Source organism: Rhinolophus hipposideros, assembly GCF_964194185.1.
Source record: "Rhinolophus hipposideros genome assembly, chromosome: 26".
NCBI lineage: Eukaryota > Metazoa > Chordata > Mammalia > Chiroptera > Rhinolophidae > Rhinolophus > Rhinolophus hipposideros.
The window spans coordinates 1,425,810-1,450,632 of NC_138072.1; the positions used below are offsets into that span (position 1 = coordinate 1,425,810).

Genomic DNA, 24,823 nt, shown 5'->3' on the forward strand with positions numbered 1-24,823 from the left:
TGCGGTCTTGTGGGATACGAAGGGAATACTCTGTAGGAAAAACGTCTAGTATAGTTTATAGAAGCACGGCCCTCAGTCCTGCCCTTGGCATGTGTGCCCTAGTTACGTGGTTTCAATTCCCACTGAATCTTTTGGCTCAAATTCGGCCTGTCTGGAGCCAGACTCATCAACTTCCTTATAAAAAGTCCAATTCTCTCTTCCTGACTTCTCCGTGCCTGGGGCGCTGCCGCTCCCAGGTCCTGCTCAAAATCAGTGTCATCACTGACTCACTTCTCTCCCTTGGCTCTTGTCTGCTGATTCAGCAGCCCTGTGTGTTTATTTGCAAAATGCCCACATTTTCGTGCTGCCCCAGGAGCCCAGGATTCCACCTCAGTCTGACTCATACTAGAGCCACTGAAGTGGCCATTCGTATGCCACGCCCGTGTCACTGATCACTGCTTCCCCCAGAGCAGGACACTTTCTCGAGTGTGACTCGCAGCGTCTCTGATGCAGGGTTGCCCAGAAACGTCCAGCAGTTCTAGGTTGGCAGCGTCACCTCTGCGTCCCGGCTGCTGTCCGAGGCCCCCTGTCATGCAGGGTGTCATGCGGGGTCATGCGGGGTCTCAGCTCCCACTCCCCGGATAAGAACCCAGGACACGGTGAGGCCAAAAAGGAACACCCACAGAGCCATAGGTATGGGAGTCAGACCAATATATTCTCGCCGGCGGCTGGGTTGGAGACAGGAAGCAGGAGCCACACTATCCACCACCTGCCCACTTCTCTCTGCCAACCAGCCTCACTTGCTACCTGCAATCCTCCGTCCTAACTGCATTCTGCCCTTGCTAGCTCAGCCACCATCTTCTTGCTAGCCCCCATTTTCTGCTAGTGTAGCCACGGCAGTTATATTAGTGGGCAATGGCTCACTGGTTACAGCTGACGGCCAACTAGCCACAGCTGATGGCCATCCAATCACAGTTGATGGCCGTCTACTACCTGAGCCAGCACCTTTCCATGTGAGGCCGAGAGCCTGGAAGCTGCACTCCTGGCTCTGTCCCCACACCCCCTTCACTGATTGCCACTGTACGGCCTTCTTCCCACTGTCCCAGCCTCAGCACGTGCTGGGGCTTTCCCTGCATTCTAGAATGTACCGAGCACCATTGCTCAAAGACTTCACTGCGCATCAGAGTTTCCGGGAACATGGTCGCAGCACCAGCGGTGAGGTTGGCAACCAAGAACGGGCGTGGCACTGAGAGCGCCCCACTGTCCCCCGAGACTTGGGGAAGACAAAGGTCACAAAGGTCACTCCCGCACAGGTTTAAAATCAATGATGTTAATTTAGTATTTATTAAATGGTCTGGAATCCAGGCCACGTGTTTGCTGCACAGGACTTGTGTCTACAGGCTGCATGGAGACCCCTCACGATATTCTAGACCTATGCGGAGGTCTGTTATAAAAAGTCCAGCTTCTCTACGGATCTGAAACTTTCAGACCAACAGCTTTGAGAGCAGAGACTGTGTCTCTGAGGCTTGCTTGTGCTTTTGTTACCAACTTTTCAAATCTTGAGGAAATTCTAGTCATTGGAGGGTTTCACTTAATTACCTTCATTTTTTCAGTCTCTACACAAGCGACCCAGGATGGACCAATAAGCAAGGCTCCCCGAGCTGCTGGGTGGCTTCACGGCATAAACAGCGCCCCCTTGAGTTGTGCAGCAGGTGACTGGGAGTTTTTGGGGTTTGTGACAACCGGTGAGGTGAATGGTGTGGAAGCAGTTCACCGTTCCCGGCGTCGGGCATCGCAGGTGGCAGCGGCCTCGCTGGAAGCCAGGACTGCTGTCATTTGGCCCTTTGCTGCCTCATGGCCACCCTGTCCCCCTTGGAGGGAGCGCTGCGTCCCCTCCCTGTGTGGTATTCCTGGCGTAACCTGGCACACGGAGCACGGGACAGGTGGGTGGTGAGGACAGGTGGCCACGGGAAGAGCAGATGCTATTTGACAATAACTGAGGAGGGAAATGAAGAAGTTTCATGATCTCAGGAGCATCACGGCTCGGCTTTGTGCTCATGTGAGGAGAGGGAGAGGCCCCCTCAGAAATCAATATGAAGATAGTGTTTTCTGTGGTTGAAAGAGCAAGTAGCCACTCACTGTAAAATTTTATGCTGTGATGGAGGAATGCTGTTCCATCACACTGTTGCATTTGAGATAAGCAGACTAAAACTTAGGGGGTAATTGTGAACACAGATCTGTGACTTTAATAAAATCATTAATAAGAGCACCTGGTTGTCCATCAAGTATTTAGGTGACCAGTTTCTAAGCTTTTGGTAACGTAAAATGAAACCAATCATGTAACTATTTTTGTGAATACTGCAGTTGATGATGGTAGAAGGTGATGAAGAAATAATGGGAAGACCAGAGGGCAGTGAGGTGAGCAGGTGAGAATGACTGATGTTCTTTTTGTTGGCTTTTCTTACTAACTCGAACGACCCCCGGGAGGAAAAACAAACATAGCCGCTTAGATGGTAGATGGAGCCGGAAAAGGCTGTCACAGGTGCAGGTAATGTCACTCCTCCAGACTCTGGTATTATCCTCGTTTAAAGCTACTGGATATGTGAATGATTCAATTACATGCAAGATAATAGAATCCTTCCCAACTAGTTAACAGGCGCTGTTTCTCTGACAAATGAAGAGAAACTATTGGAGATGAAAATTTAGTAATTCTTTAAGGAACAACCAAACAGCACAGACCTTTACACGGTTGAGCAGAGGTGAACGACGACCACAGAGCTCCAGCACTTCCTGGGATGATTAACTCATTTAATCCTCACAGGCGCCCTATGAGGGAGGTGCTGTTTTTAGTCAGCATCTCACAGGTGTGGAGGGGGTTAGGGAAGGCGCCCAAAGTCAATGGCAGAGCCAGGACTCAGACACAAACAGTCTGGCTCTGGCCTCTGCTGGGAGCCAATGCCCCGAGCTGAGTTTTGGTGCAGACAGGGTGACAGACTGGTTCCTTTCTATGTGTCTTGGGAGTCGCATTTCTTCTCAAAGCGGGGACCATGTCCTCTACTTAGAAACAAAACACATTTGCAGCCAGAGGGACCGCCTGGTGAAGCGCTGCTTTTTCCCCTCTCAGCTCCTCCAGAGACGGAAAGTCTCCACGTCCATGGCCTGTCGGAGGGTCATTGGCAAGCCCAGAAGGGGCTCAGGTGTCTGTTCTGTTTGTTTTTGGTGGAGAGTGATGGTGGAAGGCAGGAGCCGGCGACAGGAGGTGCTGGCCGCATCGGTCCTTTATTTCCTTTTTCCCTGAGTTGTCTCTGCAGCCAGTGGGAGAGCAGGTCTGGTTACACCCCACTGCCCGTCCTCCTGGGAGAAGAAGGAGGGAAGGCGGGCAGCAGGGGCTCTGGCTCTCCAGAGCCATGGCCGTTCCTCCGCACACCTTCTTACAGCCTGGCTGGTGGCTGGGGAGCCGGCACCTTCCCCCGCACCCCTGTGCCCCGTTCCTCGGCCTGGGGAGGAAGCTGTCCTGCTGTGTGTGGCCGCTGCCCACGCCCCGGGCTCCTTCCTCCTGGCCTGCTTTTCCTCCTCCACATCAATGCCCCACACCCTCCATTCCAGCTTCCTTTTAAATTTTCTTCTTGACGACCAATTAAACGAGCTATTTGGACAAATTGTATATGGTGTGATTTTAGGCACCTAGACGTCCGAAATGATAACATGTTGAATGCCATGTGCCAGGCAAATGTACTATTTTTATGTAATTCTCATAACAACCCAGTACAGTGGGTACTATTATTATCTCCATTTTACAGATGAGAAAACTGAGGCAGAGAGAAGTTAAGTTGCCCGAGTGCATGTGGCTAATACGTAAGTGGTGAACGTTACAGCTTCACTCCCAACATGTACTGTGCCAGCGGCCAGGGCTAGTTCTGGCTCGTGCTCAGGGCGGCCCACAGGCAGGTCCCCGGACTGTGAGCCAAGAACCAAGCCGGAGCAAGGACACTGCCTAGTGCTGCGCGCATCAGAGAGGACGAGCCCTCGCTCTGGGAGGTAACTGAGATCATTTTGTTCAACCCCCTCGGTTTACAGATGAGGAAACCACCAAACAGCTTTAACTGATTTGGCTCAGGGCCTCCTACGACCTGTTCAGTGACCTTCTTCCCAAGCCGTCCTACTACTGGTCACCTGGTCACCGTTATGCTGATCCTTGAAAAGTCTGTCACATTAATTGCCTTGTTTGTGCCCCCAGGGTCAACCAGGTCCCTGGTGACCTCACACTTGACCCATGCAATGGCCTGATCTCGCCTCCGGCTGCCGTCTCTCCCTCCCCGTCTTCTCTTTCTCATATTCACACAGTTGTCTGCTCACCTTCCTCAAAGGCTGGTTGTCATCCTGAGCACAAGGCTAGGGTGCCAAGGCCTGGCTTTGAATTCCAGGTCTACCATTCTATTACTAAACAGATGCAGCCAGTCATTAAACACGGAACAGGTGGTAGGAGACGGCAGCCCGGAGCAGCCAGACCACACAGGCAGCCTGGCGGGCCCCATCGGGCTGGGGAGACCTGCCCAGCCCTCAGTGAAGCCAGCAGTCTCTGCTCGCACCGTCGGGTCAGGGGAGAGGGGGCACCTGGCGGAGCGGGAGGACGTGAGGCGAAAGCGACTCCCACATCTTCTGCCTGTTTCCTGCCTCAATGAAAACCTCCCCTCCCCGGAAATGGGAGCAGAATGGAAGCCCAGCCAGAGACCAGGGTTACAGCAGGCCAGGAAACTGGGATTAAGGGAGAACTCTGTCTGTGAATGTGAAACTAGTCCGTCTGTCCCCCGTGTCGGGGTGCAGAGTGGGGAATGAGGGAGCACAGTGCAGGGAATGTGGGGCCAGGCGCTCCAAATTCAGACACCCAGCCAGCACCCTAGGGAGCCCCGGGGTTCTAATGACCCCATGTGGTGCCTCAACACAAAGGAAGGACTGAGCTCATTGTGTCCTCAGGTGCGAGGTAGCTTTACAGATGAACCCGTGATGGTCGAGTATCAGTTGCTACATTCCAGGAATGGGCCAGATTACCGAAGATTCAAACTGTTTAGGGAAACGGGCAGAAATGGGGCTAATGAAATTCAGCCTCACAAAGCCGAAGGTCCTGCATTAAAGTCGAATCCATAATACATTTAAGCGGAGACTTACTAGGTAGAATTGCTGAAAATACTGAGGCGAGAGCCCAGCTAGATCATAATCCCAGCCAGCTGCAAACGGGATTTCCTTGTGAGCAGAGGAAGTAATGGTCTCTGTGTGCCAGTGAGGTCCTCACATCTCGGAATCCGGCACAGTCCGGGCCTTGTAGCTACCCAGAAAGTGAGCATTGTGTTTTTCAAAACAGGAGCAGGAGAAACAGCAGGAAAGGTTGATCTGGGCTCAGGAACGTGCCAGACTGTTTTTAAAAGGCATGTTCCATCCTCTTCCTGAGCTGAGGACAAAAAGCATCTTTATACTTTGGCTCAGGTGTCAGCTGTTTCAGGTGGGGGTCCTTACAGTTCTTTTCATGCTTTTGTCCTCACACCTTTGCTGATTTGGGACTTTTCTCTGTTGTGTATTTTTGCGATAAGGCTTCTAAGTTACAGGGCGAGAGCAGGGGAGGTGAGCTAAGAAAAAGGAAATGCAGTCATTTCAAAGTTCGCATTAAGTGAGCACCGTCAGGCACATAAGAGCTCTGCATGGGCCACGAGCTCATGAAATCAGAAACGGCCTCAAACCACAGACCGACCAGCAGCAGGGCCAGCAGAGCAGCAGGCAAATGAAGACAGCGGCCACGGAATGTGTGGCCTGAGAGGGGAGGTGGAGACTTTCGTCCCTTGTCGTCCAGCCAGAATGCAATTCTCTCGTGAGTGACTAAATAAAATTTGAACCCACATCCTAAGACCCTGCTCTCCCATTCCGATAATCGATGAGAGAGAGAGGGAGAGAGCGCCCAGGCGTGCATGACCCAGTCTTGTGGCTGTTGGAGCCTTAGAATGATACGGCTCCTGTAAGCATGAAATGCAACCGAGTACCTGGGAAAAGAATGTCAAACATCACAGTCATAATTTTTATGTTGATTTTGGATTGAAGTGCTGTTTCTGATATGTTGCGTTAAATGAAATATATTGTTAAAATGAATTACCCTTTTCTTTTGACTTTTTCTTAATGTGGTTATTAGAAGAGTTAAAAGACCCACGCAGCTTATGTTATACTGGAGAGCCCTGCTGTGGACTTTCAAACAGAACCGATTTCTAGGGTAGCAGCTTGCAATCCCCTTGTTAAATTTCAGGTCAACTAGAGGTTTGTTTTCATTTTCTTTTCTCAGGAATAGAATCTCAAATGGCTCAGTCTCAGTCGTCGTCCTTTGGAGTGGATGTCTAGGGCCAATGCAAGGTTGTGGTACAAAAATTCAATTAATAATGTTTAAGAAATGCAGCTGGGAAAGGAGAAGGAAGAATGAACAAGACTATTCTTTGGACGTAATTTCCCATGAATTCAATTAAACCCACAAAGTCAGATAAACCTAAAACATGGCTTGTGAAAACACCGTTTTCATCATTTATTCATGTTTCTTTGCCAGAGGAAACAGAAAATGTTAATCCAAATACAACAGTGTACTCTCTGTTGTGCCCCAGACTGTTGTATCTACGGAAAAAAAAACAACAAAAAGCAGAACTCTGTGATGGTGGATGTCTCTTTTCCCTGAGTGAGTCAGAGGACAGGCTGTGATTAAACCTCATGCGGATGGGTGATGGCATGTCGACGGGGTAGAACTCTGCACGAAGCCGCAGGCTCGGGAAGTGCTCCCTTTGCTCCCCTCTGGACACACGGTCATGATGTGGATTCTGGCAAAGCCAGTGGCTCCCCACTGGCAGGGGCCCTTTTAAAGACACAAATATGAGAAGCCATCACTTGGCACAATTTTTTAATGCTTTTTTCCAAATGAGAAAACTGATTTATGAGAACACACAAACTAAAACAACCAAATGAGTATCATTCTGGACAATTCTAGATATTCCAGACACTGCTACTATTGACGTCTCCCAAAAAAAGACAAAATTATCTACGATGTGGGGGCAAATATGGACAGTGGAGTGAGTTATGCACATTCGACATCTTTACTGAGACCATCTAGTACCCCTTTTTATTATCCTGAATGAAAGGTAGGTGACTAGAAAGAAACTCTCCATTTTAGGAAAACAGGCTACAATTGTTCTTGGAAGAGTCAGCAAAATTTTCAACAGGTTGTCAGAAATAACCTTGGGACATGTTGGCAAAGTCCAGTGGGAATAAGACACCTCATCAAAGGTCATCACACTTAGCCTTTAAAAAAAAAATTGTTCGTCCTAAGTAAACCCTAGAGCTTCCTTTATGTAAAACTGGGTTACCCAGTAGGCGTTGGGGCTGACCATAGTTTTTAAATCTTACTAATCATTGTGGGAATGAAACCAGTGTGATTCAAAGAGAAAAGAGCGTCTGGAACATTTATTAATCCCTGAACTCTTTTCTTCCTGTATTGAAAAAGGATTGCTAGCTTAATGTAATTGTTTCTTTTTAAATTACTGGCAGTATTGCTAAATGTATTTACATTGTGTCACTGAGTGATCACAACGGCATTCATAAAGATTTCATCAACCAGCCCAGATCAAAAAGTACAAGCCTATTATAGAGCATGCTTCCAAGACTCCTGGTCTAACACGTATTAGAATTTAGAAAGAAAGTGCAAAACCTGACAAATTTAAAATTCCTTTATGTTTAACTCTAGTGCTTATCATAAAGTCACAGAAATTTGAGAACCAGAAAGGGTCTTTATAAAAACAGCTGGATATAGGGTGTGGGAGCAGAGGCAATGACGCCCAACTGCCCGAGTTCTGAACTTGACCCCGACACTTAATAGACGTGTAATATCAAGCAAGTTATTCATCTTCCTGAGACTCAGTTTCCCTCACTTGTGAAAGAGCCATAACCATGAGCGTGGTAGCCACTTCTGGAGGTTAAATGAACTAATGTATGTATCTTCACAAAGAAGGGACTCGATACCTGCCAGCCGTGATTCTTTAGTCCAGTAATTGTGTTTCACAGGTGAAAAAAGCGCAGTAGGAGACGTGTCTGGTCCCACCACTAAGTGGTGACAGAGCCAAGCTGGAGTCCAGGGGCTGTGCTCTTATCACTTCTCCCTTCTCCTCAATTTCTGCTTTGTGCTCTGGACTTTAAAATTATTAATTTCCATAGTCCTAGTGCACATTTTTGTTATGGATCCAAATGCTAGTCAGTGCAAACACCTACAAACCGGGAAAAACACGGCCCGCATTTTAACTATTTAAAAATCACAAAATTGACCAAACTGTAATAAGTTTGTACCCTTGGAGACCAGGAGCTGGCCTGAGTGAATCCTTCTCCTTTAAACCTTAACCTAATCTAGAAGGCTTCAAATGGGCTTGCTTCACATCGAACCTCTGCCTGTTTTCTTTCAGGTTGTCGCCCTCTGGTGGATTTAAAAAAATACTGGCTTTTATTTCCAGAATAACTGCATTGTTCGGGATAGGTTTTGCTCAAGTTAAGAGTTCATGTGTTGTTGGCCTGGTTCGTGCCGTCTTGCCTCTGAGGAGGCTCCGATTCACCCCAGGAGAAGCAGGCCTAGGGCATCTGCTCCCTCACGTCTACATGAGCACACACAGACACAAAGGTGTAGTCAGAGAACTGGAGGCTTGAAATGGCTGAGAAGAAAGCACAAGAGGTTAGGGGTGAAAGGCTGTGGCAAGAGATGAAGTGGGAAGGTAAGCAGGGACCACATGACAGGAGCTCCCTGTCATCAGGGATCCAGGCTCCTTCCGATTGCCATTCCTCCATCCTTAGGGTGTGTGCGACCTTTATCCTCATGGTCTGCAATGGCTTCCAGAGCTCCAGCCATCACATGCATTTATCCAACTGGACATCTACATTGGCACTTCAAACAGTTTTCCCAGAAAATACACTGACTTCTACCCCCCCAAACCAGTTCTTCCCTTTTATTCTCTAGCTCCCCCATTTCACTGGAAGAGACTGAGAAGGAGGTGTAAGAGACTGGAACTGAGGAGAGAGGGAGTTCGAAAACAATAGAAGAGTGGTTTAACATAGAGTGTTGACCTGTCATGCTAAATGCTGCAGACAGGTGAAGTCATGCGAGGTCTGCAGGTTGGCTTTTGTTAGAGCTGCCAGTGAGGTTACCGTGACTTTGGCGAGGGTGTGTCTGCACTGCTTGGGAGAGCAGAACCCTATTCGGCATGGGAGTTCATGGGCTAGAATTGCACCTTTCTTGCCTTTTACTATTTTGATAATGGTGGACGGTGGGGGTAGAAGTGAGCTGGTGGTGAGCTGAGAAGTGAAGGGCAGGGGAAGGAGTAGAGGAAGTCGCACGATGAGAGGGGTGTCCTGTGCTTGTCCCTGTCATGCTGACCCAGTCACTTCCCTTGAGGTTAGGCTCGTAGAAAAGAGCTGTGGTCCTCTCAGCTGCGTTCATGGGGAAAGTCCTGACGCTCTTACCCTATGTGCACCTCGGGTCTTCTCCTTTAGTGCCATTACTGTGTTTACTGGAAACCTGATCATTTGGGTCTTAATGGCCCTTGCTTCCCCCTTGGTTTTGATGACAGCCTTCACTTCTCAGCATGTTCTTGAGATATGTCTGTGTTCCCTCTGGCTTCCACCACTTCCAGCTGCCCAGGCTCACAGCCCTGACGGAGGTAGCCTCCACATGAATGCACCGGGCCTTCAGCCCCGCACCTGCTGAGCCTGCGGAGGGAGCCTGGACTGAAGAGGGGTGGACAGAGAAAACAGGAGTGAGGGGGGGACACAAAGGGTAGGGTGGGGCATCGGTATTTTTTTCGGATGAGAGATGGTGAAGATGGAGGGAAGACGGGTACTTTGATGTAGGAGGTCCCCGGGAAGATGGAGAAGCCAAATGCAGGATATGGGTGTGGCACTGGCCCTAAGAGGGACACCTATTCCTCCGAGGCCAGAGCTCAGCAAAGGCCTCAATAGACGTGAGTTTGCAGCTGGAGGTGAATGAGATTGGAAACTCAGAAAACAAAAATCTTTGATGGGGTTGTCTCAGTTGACTGAAGACGTGCTTGGTTCTGATGTAGTTCACATTGATGGAGTCTTACGGTTCACGCAACGTGCTTGAGTTTTCATAGACATTATCTATTGTCATTCTCAGACATATCTGTAGTTAACTGTATTCTCAGACATATCTGCAGTTAACTGTATATAGTTTAAACGTTTTCTCAATTACAGCGATGAGTTGTATTTTTCAAATCATTTCACATGTATGATCTAATTTGATTTTTCTTCCAAATCACTGGCATGTTATCTCCTCATTTTACAGGTGAGGAAGCCAAGGCTCAGAGAGGCAAAGTGATTGAGTGACATGCAGGTTTGATGACCTGCGGTCCTCAGAGGGACTAGTTAGTACTTTAACGAGTCAAATTTGAAAATAAACAGCTGCTGTGTTGGCAGTCAACAAAGCACTCCCTGGGTTTCAGTGCCACGTGGACAGAGCTCTGATGCCGCCAGCTGCTGCGGAGTGCTGGATGGCAATGTTAGCCGGAGTCTCAGCCTTGACATGAGCTGAGGGTCCTTCAGGCTGCTTACCCTACAAACCTTGGGCTGGCTGGACGTGCATTTTCTACATTTCTTTCTACATTCCTTGCTCTCTTTCAAAAAATGCACACGATCTGAAGTTTTAAAAAAGAAATTAATCAAACTGGAGCAGAATGGAGATGCGTGTGCTGCTCCCCCTAACCGTTTTTCATTGCTCTCTCCTGATTTTTAATAGAGTGCGGTTAAGTGCATTGCAAAAAGACTCACTATTTCATTTTGCGGTTATTAGGGATTAAATCATCATCCCCATCCTTCATAAAATGTGTCATTACCATGGTAACAGCGAGCCCATAAAGTGCAAGACCCTACTTCCTCAGCACCAGCCTTGAAGAGTGCTTCTCGGTGTTTTGCAGAGTTCCCCGAGGCTGTGCGATTTAGTAGTTTACGTCTGAGCCTTAATCCCGTGCCAGGCTCTGTGCTCAGCACTTTGCATACATTGTCTAATTTCGTCATCGTTACAACTCTGCAGGGCAGGTGACATCATCTGACGAAGAACCCGAGGCATCGGAGGTGAAGTGGCTTGCCCCGCTGGCCGGCTGTGGACAGGGTTTGAAGAGAGAAGCGCCGCCTCAGTGTAATACACACGAGCTCACAAGCCCTGTCGTGTTTCTGCGGAGTATGATTCCTGTGGTCGGAATTAAATCGGCAGCTTCGGACAGACGAGGCTGCGACGTGGGCACGGTGGCGGGTGATCCATGAAGGGCTGCGACATCCCTGGGCCAGGGAGTGGCCCCGGGAGGAGGCAGGCGGCCCCGCTCCGTGCTGGGCTCGCAGCCCTGGGGGCGCAGGCTGCGGCTGAGCGTCGGCCGTGCCGTGTCCGGTCCCGATTAATGCGCGATTACAACCCGGCAGGACGCATCTCCGCCTCACTGGGCCGCGTTCTCTCACGGTGGGCCGCGGACAGGTTTTCCAGTTTGGGATGTTCAGCGTGGAGTGAAAAAAGTCCACGGAAGACACCCAGTTCATTTCCCGTGTCCACGCTTTACACCGGAAATACTAGAAAAGCACTACTGATGATGAACCTGGGGGCAGACCGCCATTTTTACGATGCGAAGGCGGACAGACTGCGCTTCTCGTCCACTGAGGACGGACAGGCGTGTCATCGTCCCTCTTCTCATCTAAAGCCCACGTGGGCAGGCTCCCACCGACCGCCCAGATCCCCGCCGAGGCCCGGGCGGGTCTCATCCTTAGATTCTCCGCGACCCAACCTGCGGCGCTTCCGGGGGCGAAAGGAAGCGAAAGAATGGCGCCCGACGCGGCGGCCAACAGCCAATCAGAAGGCGGCGCCGGCAACAGTCAATCAGAAGGCGGCACCCGACGCGAGGGCCAATAGCCAATCAGAAGGCGGTGCCGGACGCGAGGGCCAACAGTCAATCAGAAGGCGGCACCCGACGCGAGGGCCAATAGCCAATCAGAAGGCGGTGCCGGACGCGAGGGCCAATAGCCAATCAGAAGGCGGCGCCGGACGCGAGGGCCAACAGCCAATCAGAAGGCGGGGCGCCCATTCAAATTGTGGGACCGGGGCAGCCGGCGGTGAGTGGTGTGGGCCGGGGCTCAGGGGCGTGTCCGCGGTGCGGGTCGTGCGGCCGGCCGAGGCGTGGGAGCCGCGCGGGGCGTGCGGGCGGTGGGCTCAGCTCAGGGCCCCCACGAGCTCCGCAGGCCGCGTCGCGGCCGAGGGGTCCCGGAGACGGGGAGGGCGCCGGCAGCGGCTCGGGGGACTGGCGGCCGGAGCGCCGCGCCCGGAGGCTCGCCGGGCCCGTGGCTGGAGGCGGTCCACGCGCCGTCCCGCTCCGGCGGATCCGAGAGCAGGACCGCGGGGAGCGGGGCCGGGCCGCCGCCTTGCCCCCCCCGTGGTCCTTCTAGGCGGATGGAGAAACGTCCCGGACGCTCCGAGAGCCGCGTCTGTTCGCGTGAGTAGCAACGAAGGGAAATGGAATTTCTCGCCTTCACATTTACCTCCCCAGCGGGAAGGGTCGGTCCTGGCGGTTAAAAGGGGGCCCGGAAGAGGCTGACATCCAGGCTTGGCCTTCACTGCGAACTTGGACAGGACTTACACACCGATTCACCTCCGCTGTTGTGTTTCTGCACAGACTCCACGGCACAGTGTGAGCCAGTGTCGTTTGACACCCGGGAAGCAGGCCTGCAACCGTAGAGACGGTTCACAGCCCCGGCCAGCGGGGAGCACAGCTGGCTGGACGCCAGGCGGCAGCTGTCACTGCTGTCCTCTTTCTCGGGAGCGTTCGTGCTGGGTGCAGACGGTGGCATATACTTAGCCGCACACCTGTTGGTTTTGTATTGGGCTCAGCCTGCTAATAACCAGTGTCGGCGGGACCAGCCCTCGTGTTCTTATTTGGATTGCAAGAAGCCCTTCAGCAGGAACCACCAGGAAACTTTGAAAACAAATAAAGGTTTCTTACTCACAGGATTGGGGTCTGCTTCCACTGGTGTGATGGGTCCACGGTCTCCACGGAGCTCCTCCCAACACCATAGTGCAAATGAACCAATTTCTTTCCCATCCGCCTTCTTCCCCGTCCAACCTTTGTGTCCATACGTAGTAAGTGGGAACACGAGGGTGTGATGGTCTCAGCCTTGGTCCCTAATGACACGTCTGTGCTCTTGGTGACCTTTCCTAGTTCTTCCGTCGCTGCCCTTCCGAGTCTCGGCCTTCTCTTGACTTCTTGGCTGCAGTCTCCATTTGAACTGATAACTCAGCCAAGGCAAGCAAATTTGTAACCAATTTCGATGCCTTCATTGTGTCAAAGTGGTGTATTTCTTCTGTAGCCATGATTTTTGTCTGTTCAAATGCAGTCCTGTTCTGCACTTTCTTCTTTCCCTTTCATCAGAAGTCATTTCACATCATTGCTACTTTCTCCAGGAAGATGGTGGCATCTCCACATCCTAAGTTACTGCTACTTCTTCCACCTGGTTTTACTCCTCCTTCCTCTGAGTCTAGCCCAGATTTTCGTATGCTGTGTTCTACGTATAGATTGAACAAATAGGGCTATAAAAACGCACTCTCAGGGGGAGGGGTTTGTCACTGTGTGAGGGATATAAATGATAAATGGCTAACTATTACATTGTTTTGTGCACCTGAAACTAATTTAAAAAAAAAAGAAACGATGGGGTGCCTATCTCATATGAAAAAATAAAGGACCCTTGTCTGGCACCTTTGCCTGTAGGAGACCATGCTGTCTCTCCCTATTCTGTCCTGACAGTGGTTTCCTGTCCACTGTACAGGTTACGTGTCGTGTCGATGAAGAGCTCAGGCGCCCCCATCTCTGTCAGAGCAGCCACATCATTTTCATGATTCACACAGTCAAAGCCTTTTCCTGTAGTCCACAAAACAGACTCACCTGAAATCCTTTGGCACACGCCAGCACCCAGGGACGGTTGGCAGTCAGATCTCAAGTGCCTCTTCCTTTTCTGAACCAGCTGGAACACCCGGCATTTCCTGGTCCATAGAAGGCAGACGCCTGTGTTGCAGCACCTCCAGCATCACTTTACTTGTGTGGGAAGTTGAAGCCATGTTCCTATGGTTACTGCCCTCCTGGGCATTTCCTTTCTTGAAAGTTGGCGTGCATATTGAATATTTCCGCTCTGGAGACCACTGTTCTGTTGTCCATATTTACTGATGTATGCTTGTTAGGATTTTGACAGATTCAGTCTCTGTGGCTGGAAATACTTCTGTTGGTATCCCATGAGACAGTGCTGTATTTAACACACACTCCACCTACATTATAAAAGTGCTTTGCTCCAGTCTTTGACTTAGGTGCTAGGGTTTCCTTCAGTCTCCCTCCCTACTCCCCGAGCTGCGGGTACTTTAAACAAAACCTTTGCTGACCTGTACTTTTCACATCTTTTAAGTCACTTGGCACATTTGACCTGGCATAAGGGTTGCCTGTCTATTCCTTCTAGATGGAGGAAATAGCAACAGGGGTCTTGACTTTGAAAGCCATAGCAGTTACATAATGGGGACTCAATCAATATTTGTTGACTGATGATTATAAGCTCTTGGAGGCAGTGATTTGTCCGAAGCTACTTGGGGACAGTATCTGAGCTGGAGATCATAGTTTATTGTACTGTATTCCTCTGGGAAGCTGCTTTCCCACTGGAAGCTTCTCATATTTAAAGCCTGTTAGTAGTCTGTGCAATCTAATTTTTTTTATTTTTATTTTTTTTGTAGTTGCAGATATTTTTGGAAACTGATAGGCTGGAAGTCAAATGAACATCCAAAGAAGAGCTTAGGTTCTTCAACCACATCCTTTGTAAAAGGAACGTGTTGTCACAATGTCAGTACACACTGCACATGGTAGAAATAACAGTGATGGGCTTGGGGTTCCTTCTTCCCCAAAGAGTTTTTCACTGGACGCCCTCAGCCACCGGAGCAGCCTGAAGCTGAAACTGAAGTTGGAGATGTCGGAATGTGACAATGATGCTGCAGTGCTGAGCTCTGCAGGTCCAGTCAGAGACATAAATAGCACTTATGTTATTTCCGCCTGTAAAAACCCAGGAGCTACACCAGCTTCCCCTCACCGTGTAGGTACATGGGCCCTTCAGAGAAGAGCTACAAGGACCAAAGAATCATCGTTGCTTGGTAGCGAGTTGGGAGACTCAACTGAAAAAATGAGAGAGACACGTCTTACATTACAGCGTCGTCCTAGAACAGATTCTGTGGACAAGTGGAAAACAGCTGGGACAGATTCTGTGGACAAGTGGAAAACAGCTGGGACAGATTCTGTGGACAAGTGGAAAACAGCTGGAACAGGTTCTGTGGACAAGTGGAAAATAGCCCACAATGTAGGAGGTGCAGCAGAAAGTAATTGTGCTTCACAGGAAACCAGTACAAATGTAAAAATTGTAAATAAGGATAAAAACTCTTTTGTTGTACCGTCTGTACCCTTAGCTGAAGACCCGAAAGACATTGAAATGAGGGCTGATGAAAAATACAAAGAAACGTTTTCTGCTCTCAGTGGGGCAGGTGAGAACGTGGCACTTAAGTCCTTCAGTCACAGAGCGCCCGTTGGTCCCCAGAGTCAGACAGCCGTGGTTAGGTCAGGACGCCTTGCAGCGAAACCCACTCAGGGCACGCTGGGTGTCCAAGTGTCGGGAACAGGAAACGTACATCATCGAAGTTCTGGGAAGGATAGTGCGAAAAACTCAAATACATTTGGAAGCTTAGAAAAAAAAACACCTACGAAATGTATTGTAGGGCACAAATTGACCCCAAAGCGTGTGCCTCAGCTTACAAGCCCAGCTACGTCCATACTGAAAAACAGGGTGCCCAGCTTTCAAGTTAAACAAAGGCCTGACAGTTCTCTTCTCACAACGCAAAGGGAACGCTCCCAAGAACTTACCTTCCCTCCTGAGGAAGAAGCTGTCTCCACAGAGAGAGACCCCGACAAAGTAGAGAACAGTCAGGTGACAGTGGCCGTCCGCGTGAGGCCTTTCAGCAAGAGGTACGTTCCATCTCTTACCCTCCAGACGAACTGCTGACACGCAACATGCCTAATTCATCTCTGCCTTGGAAAGTCAGTGTATTCACGCGTCTTCAAACTTGTCGGTGCTATTTTTATAGGGAGAACTTTTAGGTTTAGTTGTAGTGCATTGATTTCTTTTGATGAATGCCTGTAAAATTAAATAATTGAAATCACCATATTTTGCAAATGTAAATTTATCTAGAGACACGGCTTTTAAAAAGTCTGACCGACTTAAGTTTCTATTGCAGTGTGATTTCAGATCTGTGATACAGGGCGGGATCGCCTACCTCCCCCTTAAATAGAGCCTTAGTCAGTCGCTTATTCCCCAGGAGGGCCTCCCAAACTTTTTCCAGAGTGGTGACCCTCGTCACCATCATCTCCGATAAATAGTGCTTATAAAGGCAGTAATTTATCAGATTTGGTTTTGAAGGTCAAAATCTCTCCACAGTGACCATGGGTGGGACAGGCATGATTTACGGGCGAGGTTGAAAAAGATGGACCTGAGAAACTGCCCGTGGCATGTGATTATTTTTAACTATGTTAAGGGACAACTGGGAAAAATGTCACAGTGAAATAAAGCCTGTTAGGGAAAGTGTGGGGTAGTGATACAGTGATACAGGAGAAGGAGGGTGCGTTGATTGGAGAGAGTGGGGAAACCTAACAAAAGCCTTGGGAGCCGTGACAGGAGGAGAAACAGCGGGAAGAACAGGCCGTAGGAACCAAACTCAACGATGGGTGAAGAACTTAGCAAGGGGCCAAGTGCCTGATCCCAGACTCAGCAGACATACCCCGTCAGCGGGGCAGACGTGGAGGGCACTTGCCAGATTGACACGGCAGGTCCTTTCCAGGCTAAATTCTAATCTAAAGTGGAGTTGGGGCAAAAAGGGATATCTGGGGCCAGACAAGGGCTGATAATGTTTTCCTGCAGATCTAGAGGGAGTGAGAGATTTCCACTGAGGTCTGAGCTGGAAGAAGGGTGGACACGAAGACCCAGACTCTAAGGAAGAAAATGTAAAGTGGGGGAGGCCTGTAGGTTAATGAGACCAATAACTGGGAGCCAAAGAGACTTAGGGCTCACACATTTAACTGACTGTTGAAATTATATGTGTGTATCATGCCAGCTTTATGTAGACTTGTACCTCCAAAATTTCTTTATACTATATTATAAGTAAGTTTCCAGATGTGAACTGAAGAATATCGGTAGGTTACAGTAGGTGGGATGGGAAAGGGGAGAACTCAAGGGAAAAAGGAAAAAGCAAACCCTGTAAAAGTCACGTTGGTTTTCTGGACAGGAAGTCTGGAGCTGCAGGAAATATATTTTGGAAACCCACTCTAATTATATTTGACAGTCTGCATGTTCTACAAATCTAGAGAACAGCTGTCTTGCCATGAAATGTTATATTGAAATAGTTTTGTATTCTATGTGAATAATACATAAAATAATGATAGTAACTTGGTATTTTTCTTTGTGCTTCTTTTTAAAGAGAGAAGGTGGAGAACACGTCCCAGGTGGTCTTCATGAATGGGGAAGAAATCGTAGTGAGACATCCTGACATGAAACGTGTTTCCAGTTTCGTTTATGATGTTTTGTTCTGGTCGTTTGATGAGTGTCATCCCTGCCACGCCAGCCAGACCCGGGTCTACGAGACCCTGGCGGCACCGCTCCTGGCACGAGCCTTCGACGGCTACAACACCTGTCTGTTTGCTTACGGCCAGACCGGCTCTGGAAAATCCTACACGTAAGTGTGATTGCAGATACCGCTCTCCAGAAAGGTTTACATCTTTTGTGAGCAGCAGCGTGGTTTGACAGAAAGAATATAGTTTTGAAAACACATAGCTCTGGGCTCAAACCTCACCCGTTTTATTTACCTCCTGGTTCCGCAGACTTGGTCAAGTTGCTTAGCCACTGGGCTTCAGTTTTGGCATGAGATGCTGTTTACCTTGTAAATATCATTGGCCTCAATTTGCTGTAAATTATACTTCCTGTGTAAACCAAAGCCCAGAGAGGTGATTTTGTAAGTATTGTGAGAATTAAAAGTAAGCCACGTAGCGAACGGCAGGAAATAATACCTGCCCCAGAAGGAAGTACTCAGAATTTCAACAGTAGCAACATTTACTGAGTTTTTACGGTATTTCAGGTGCTATGCTAAAGGTTCTGCTTATGCCTTCTTCCATCAACCCTTTGAATTAGAGAGTTCTTATTTATTCCCATTTTACAGAAGAGGAAGTAGAGGTTTGCTGATGTGAGCTATCTTGTCCAAGTTCACAGACCCAATCGGTGGGGAAGCCGGCACTAAAGGCAGGCAGATTCGGCACCAGAGCCCAAGTTCTCAGACACTGAGGACGCAGTGGAATGACCTGGTTCCCCACCCCTCCCCAACCCATGCCCCAAAAAGAACTTTAGAAAACCTAATTAGTTGTATTTCCCCCTATTCATAATGTGTTTTCCAGGATGATGGGATTTGGTGAAGAACCGGGAATAATTCCGAGATTTTGTGAAGATCTTTTTGCTCAAGTAGCCAAAAACCAAACCCAAGAGGTATGTTCTCATGCTATCTGCAGGCTTTTGTATTAGACTAGAAAAGAGTCACATCAGCTTAAAATCAGAATTGTGGCCTCTACGGAACTACTGAGCGAAGGGTGTGGTTCTGAGGTCTTGGTCACGCTCCTTTGGAGCAGTGGTGTGGAGAGAGAGGGCCGGATTCTAAATCCAGAATCAGTTCCTCCTGGTGGATGTGATGGACGGAACATCTCTGTCTTCTAGCTTTTTCTGCCTCATTACTGTGTGTGTGTGTGTGTGTGTGTGTGTGTGTGTGTGTGTGAGACAGCGTGGGAGCTGTGCACTGCTGTGCGTGTCTCTGCTGGCAGGCCAGCACACAGATTCCACGAGTTCACAGACATAAACTTTAGAACAACAGGAAGCAGAAGACAGTAGTGAAGTTGGAGAATGTTGGCTTGATTTGTGAGTAAGGAATTGAAGACCCAGCCCCTGGGGTTAAGAGAGTGTAATGGAGAAAGGGGCAGAAAACAGCCAAGTACAATCCATTAAATGCTAAATAACGTAAATACTATGCCAGAGCAAGAAGAGCGTGCTGTGGGAATGTGTAAGACTTCAAGGGACAGCTGAGCTGACTTTTGAAGGAAACATGAGTTACTGGCTTGGGGAAGAGGGGGCACATTCCTGGCAGAGGGAGCAGCACGTGCAGAGAGCCAGGGAGCCCTTGGGAATCTCCAAGCTGTTCACTTGGCTTTAATCATGGGATGTGAGGGTGCAGGGTGATGAGACATGAAACGGGAGGGGCAGGCAGAACTCAGCCTGTGAAGGATGTTACGAAACTTGCTTCCAGGAATGTAGAAGGCTACAGGAGGATTGCAAGCAGGGAAATAGTGGGGTCATATTTGCTCTTTTTTTTTTTTTTTTTTAAAAGTGGGTCTGGCTGCAGTGTGGAGAATGGGTTGAGGGAGGCAGAACTGGAGGCAAAGAGCCCAGCTGTAGGACCACAAGCTGGATAACGGGGGCATGTCAAGAGCTAGACTAAGTGGGTGGCAGTTGGGATGAACAAGGGGCACACATTTGGGACATCTTAGTAAGTAGAACTGCTAAGACTTAGTGATGATTAGAAGTGGAAGATGAGGGACAGAGGAGCCAATGTTCCTTGCTGCAGAAACAGAGTGACGTTGATGGCCTTCACTGAGAACATGAGAGGAAAAGCGAGCTGAGTACACGAGCCCTGTCTCCCACTGCAGACTTATCACCTGGTGGTGGTGGTGGTGGTGATCATGATGATGGTAATGGTGGTGATGGTGGTAATGGTGGTAGTGAAGGTGGTGATGATGATGGTGGTGATGGCGGTGGTGGTGATGATGGTGGTGGTGATATAGGTGATGGTGATGGTGGTGGTGATGGTGGTGATGTAGGTGATGGTGATGGTGGTGGTGATGGTGATGATGATGGTGATGGTGATGGTGATGATGGTGGTGGTGATGGCGGTGGTGGTGATGATGGTGGTGGTGATGATGATGGTGGTGATGATGTTGGTGATGATGATAGTGGTGATGGAGGTGATGGTGATGATGGTGGTGGTGATGGTGATGATGATGGTGATGGTGATGATGGTGGTGGTGAAGGTGGTGATGATGGTGATGGTGGTGATGATGGTCGTGATGGCGGTGGTGGTGGTGATGCTGGTGATGCTGGTGATGGTGGTGGTGATGGTGAAGGTGGTGATGATGGTGATGACGGTGATGGTGGTGGTGAAGGTGGTGATGATGGTGATGATGGTGATGGTGGTGATGATGGTCGTGATGGCGGTGGTGGTGATGATGGTGGTGATGGTGATGGTGGTGATGATGGTGGTGGTGATGGTGGTGATGATGGTGATGGTGGTGGTGATGATGGTGGTGATGGTGGTGATAGTGGTGGTTGCTCACATACTGTATTATATAAATCTCCAATTAGAATGTGAGTTCTTTGAAGATAAAGACTGTCCAGTTCATTTCAGATTCTCCCATAGCACCTAGAAGAGTGCTTTGCATCTAGTGGGGTCCAATAAACATTTGGCAAATTGAACCTAAATCTCTCTGAAGCTTCCTTGAAGCTTCCAATTCTGCTGGTATTGGATGTTGCTGACTCACTTTGGGCCAGTGCATGAAATTTACTTCACTAATATGGAAACCATGCCCTAAGTGTCAGCTGTATTGAAGCAAATCTCCCCTTTTTGGCCTTTTATACCCTGTCCTTCAGAGTCAGAAGGCACAGAAGCTCAGCCCTTCTTAGTCTGATGATTGCTTTCTGGCCCAGCCAGGGAGCATTACTGACTTAAGAGCCCAACTTACCAGATCAAATGTCAACACACAGGGTCCCATCCACTCCAACTATTGTACCTCACATCCTATTTTCTCCTGCAGCCTTTCTCTCCCCTCTGATTAGTCATTTTACTTATAGTCATGCTCCCTCTGCCGTATGTGCTGCAGGGTGTGGTATATTTCTCTGAGCTGGAACTTCATGGCCAAGACCCTTGTCTTGTTCTTCTTTGTGTCCTTCTAACATAGTCCAGAGCCACACCTGTAGGAGGTTGGTACTGACTGGATTGAATGGAACCTTTCCTAGAAGTTCATAAGAAGAAATGCAAGGACTTTTGTTGTTAAAATTTTTTTTCTTGAGAGAAAATTTATGTAACATAAAACTAACCATTTTAAAGTGTAAAATTCAGTGGCATTTAGTACATTCATAATGTGCAACCACCACCTCTATCTGGTTCCCCAAATTTTCATCACCCTCAGAGGAGACGCTGTGCCCCTTAGGTACTTACAACCCATCTCCTCCGCCAACTCCTGCCCCACTGATCTACTCCCTGTCTCCCTGGATTTACCTTTTCTGGACATTTCATATAACAGGGTTATGTGCAGAATGTGACCTTTTGTGTCTGGCTTCTTTCTCTGAGCATAATGCGTTGGAGGTTCACCAGTGTTTAGCATGGGTCAGCCCATTATTCCTTTTTTGTGACTGAATAATATTCCACTGTACGGATGGACCAATTCGGTTTGTCCGTCATCAACTTTTGGACATTTCGGTCTCCCTCTTCTGGCTACTCCGTAGTGCTGCTGTGGACATGGGCGTGCGAGTTTTTATTTGGATAATTTTTTATTTGACTTTCTTTTCATTTCTTTTGGGTAGATAAGAGTGAAGTTGCAGGGTCACATGGTAATTCTGGGTTTAACCTTTGACGACTGTTTTCCACAGTGGCGGCCCCAGCTCCCGTTCCCACCGGCAGTGCAGGAGGCTTCCAACTTCTCCACCACCTCCTTGTCATTTCTTGTTTTCCGTTTCTTTGATTCCAGCCATCCTGGTGGGTGGGAAGTGGTTTCTCATGGTGGTTCTGTCTTGCATTTCTCTCCTGACACGGTGCTGAGCACCTTTCCATGTGCTTGTTGGTAGTTTGTTTATGTTCTTTGGAGAAATGTCTATTCAAGTCCTTTGCCCATTTTTTAAATTGGGTTCTTTGTTTTTTTGTCGTTGAGTTGTAAGAGTTCTTTATATATTCTAGATACGAGGCCGTGATCAGAGAGATGATTTGCAGAATAATGCAAGGACTTTAAAAATAAATTGCTGTGTTTCTATTCCTGCCAGGTCCGCTATCACCTTGAAATGAGCTTCTTTGAAGTCTATAATGAAAAAATTCATGACCTTCTGGTTTGTAAAGGTGAAAACGGGCAGAGAAAGCAACCAGTAAGATTAAAACAATTTACTATTTGTTTTTAATTTGTTTTTATAAATGCATGTAATTACATTAGTTCTCAAGATGATATACATATGGCTTAAATTGATACTAGAATGTTATTATAGGACAGCCAGTGGTTGGGACCGACAGCCTAAGTACGTTGTTATTTAGTAAATAAGCCGAACATTATTGTTAGTGGAAATTACGTTCATTATTGCATTAACCTCTTCTTATATTAAGCAAGTATTGTGTAAAAGTTCAACACGAAGATGTAGTTGGGCCAGTCGAGTCAAACACCAAACCCCTTAATGTCTGTGACGCCAGCGAGCGGGAGAAGCTTAGAAAAGTGGTATTGTTATCATAGGGTGTATTTCACTGGATCGTGTAGCACAGTGATATCTTAGAGGTAGTATTTTCTCTGAAATAGAAAGTTCCACTGCTACATAAGATTTTTTAAAAAGCTGCTATTAGAATTTACAGTTTTTAATTTGGAAAAGGATTGAGAGAAAGAAATGGCCTGAAGGGCTCCCTTGTGCCGCTCACACAGTTTACTCTGGGCAGGGTCCAGAAACTTAAACTGGACTCGCAGGGTCGTCTGTGACTGCCACCTGGTGTAACATTGCCCGTCACAAAGTTTAAAATGTAGAATGAAAGACTGAAGAAAGTGTTCAGTGTCTGAAATTTATTGAACATAATTCGAGAGGTGTCTGGAAGCACATGAGTAGCATACATAGCGGCTGGCACAGCACCCAAGGTCCAGCGCTCGTCGGGGCTTCCGTGTTCCAGCACCCGCGGCGCGTGGAGTGGGTGCAGACAGGTTGTGTGTGATGCTGCCGCAGGGTCCTGAGGCCTTACAGGTTGTTTTGCGAGAACCTTTATTATTTCTTTCTGGGTACAGTTAAGACAGATCTCTTACCTTACATTCGAAACATAGGGGGAAAAGTTAGTTCACATGTACTTTATATGAAGTCTCGTCTTCTTACTGCAGCTAACGTTTGCTCCCACAGCTCAGAGTGAGGGAACATCCTGTTTCCGGGCCGTTCGTCGAAGCTCTGTCGATGTAAGTGTTTGCTCAGCAGGCGCGGACAGAAAACAGGACGGAGTCTTGTCCCCATTGGTGCTGGGGACACAATTGTCCATGCGTCCACCCTTCTCGCTCCCAGTCAACTCCGCCTTGTCGGAATAAACACTGCGTGTCAGACCTGTTTATATCTGTTCAGCGCCTGTCACGTGCCTGGCATAGAGTGCTAATTACCCTGAGTATGCAATATTGGATTTTCTCCCTTTTACCCGCTTTCCCCGTTAGCTTAAGCCTTCCCTCTCAAGCTGCTCTCTGTATCTATTAATTTAAGCTGAAGAGGGGAGATGGTGCTAAGAGGAGTTCAATGTGAAGAGTTTGAAAAGTGCTTAGACTCATGTACGTTGTCCACCAACTCTCCGAGTGCTTCTCCTAAGTGAAAGGAAAGGCGATTCAGTGTGGATTCAGCTCCATGTAACACGTGTGGCTGTGTATCAAGACTCAGACACACCTGCCTACCCACTCCCACACTCACCTTACATAGAGCTGTGCGGACACATGTGGGTTAGAGTCCATCTGCTGCTTCCATGATTTAGACGTGCATGTCATCGTGTTAAGATGCTGAGCTGCTTCATTATATTAAGAAAAATACTGTCATCCTTTTTGGTAAAATTAATGCTTTATTTTATTTCCTATCCTTTAAGAATGGAGAAAGTGAAAGAAAGATTCTGTGAGAATTACTTTAATAATAACATGTAAATTATTCCATTGTGGTCTTCAGAGACTAACTATGTAATTAAAAGGTTACTATTACTTTATGAGAACAAAAGTGTAATCATCAGTCAAATTGATTTTGTCTTTTTACTTTCTAAAAATAGGAATGTTGTCAGTTCTTACTCTGATATCCAGGTAAGATTGATTGTATTTTGTCTTCTTTTCATGAGATAGAAAGACCATAATCATAAATATTCATAAAAATATTTCTCCTCAATTGCTGTTTGCGTGAATAAAGGGTTAATCTTGTTAATGTATCATGAACTGATTTTGTTTGTTAAACTTTAATCAAAAGAATTACTCTTCTGAACTAAAAATAAAAATTGACCATCATATCATCTTAGAGTTATAGAAATAGCCTTTTAAAGGTATTATTTCCTGATTCAGATTGAGTAACAGGAAAAGTAGACAACGGGAATACAAATCATGGAATGCTAACCATTTGTTATGAATTTCATTTTATAAGCTTATAGATGTGTGCATGTTACCAAATGTGCCCACTTAACCTGTTCCTAATTGTTTCAATAAATTGGAGCCCACAGTGCTGACCCCCTCTTCTCTCTTAGAGCTGGCTGGAATTGGGGAACAAGCAGAGAGCCACTGCTGCCACTGGTATGAATGATAAAAGTTCCCGGTCTCACTCGGTTTTTACCCTGGTGATGACACAGACCAAGGTATTTTTTTGTTGTCGATTCTTTTCTTGGGGAAGGCAGTCAGTA

General features: G+C 47.9%; 1 protein-coding gene across 1 annotated transcript in view; it reads left to right on the plus strand.

Annotated features, from left to right (window-relative positions):
• Positions 1-14,901: 14,901 nt before the first annotated feature.
• The window catches only part of KIF14 (kinesin family member 14), a gene marked incomplete at both ends in the record, with an annotated part of 42,224 nt that continues 32,302 nt past the window's right edge, over positions 14,902-24,823 (plus strand). The window contains 7 exons of the mRNA XM_081038952.1: positions 14,902-16,070; positions 17,576-17,830; positions 18,543-18,630; positions 22,222-22,320; positions 23,320-23,372; positions 24,209-24,239; positions 24,671-24,778. Of these exons, the coding sequence (XP_080895078.1) occupies positions 14,902-16,070; positions 17,576-17,830; positions 18,543-18,630; positions 22,222-22,320; positions 23,320-23,372; positions 24,209-24,239; positions 24,671-24,778 (1,803 nt within the window). The remainder of the gene's footprint in view (positions 16,071-17,575; positions 17,831-18,542; positions 18,631-22,221; positions 22,321-23,319; positions 23,373-24,208; positions 24,240-24,670; positions 24,779-24,823) is intronic.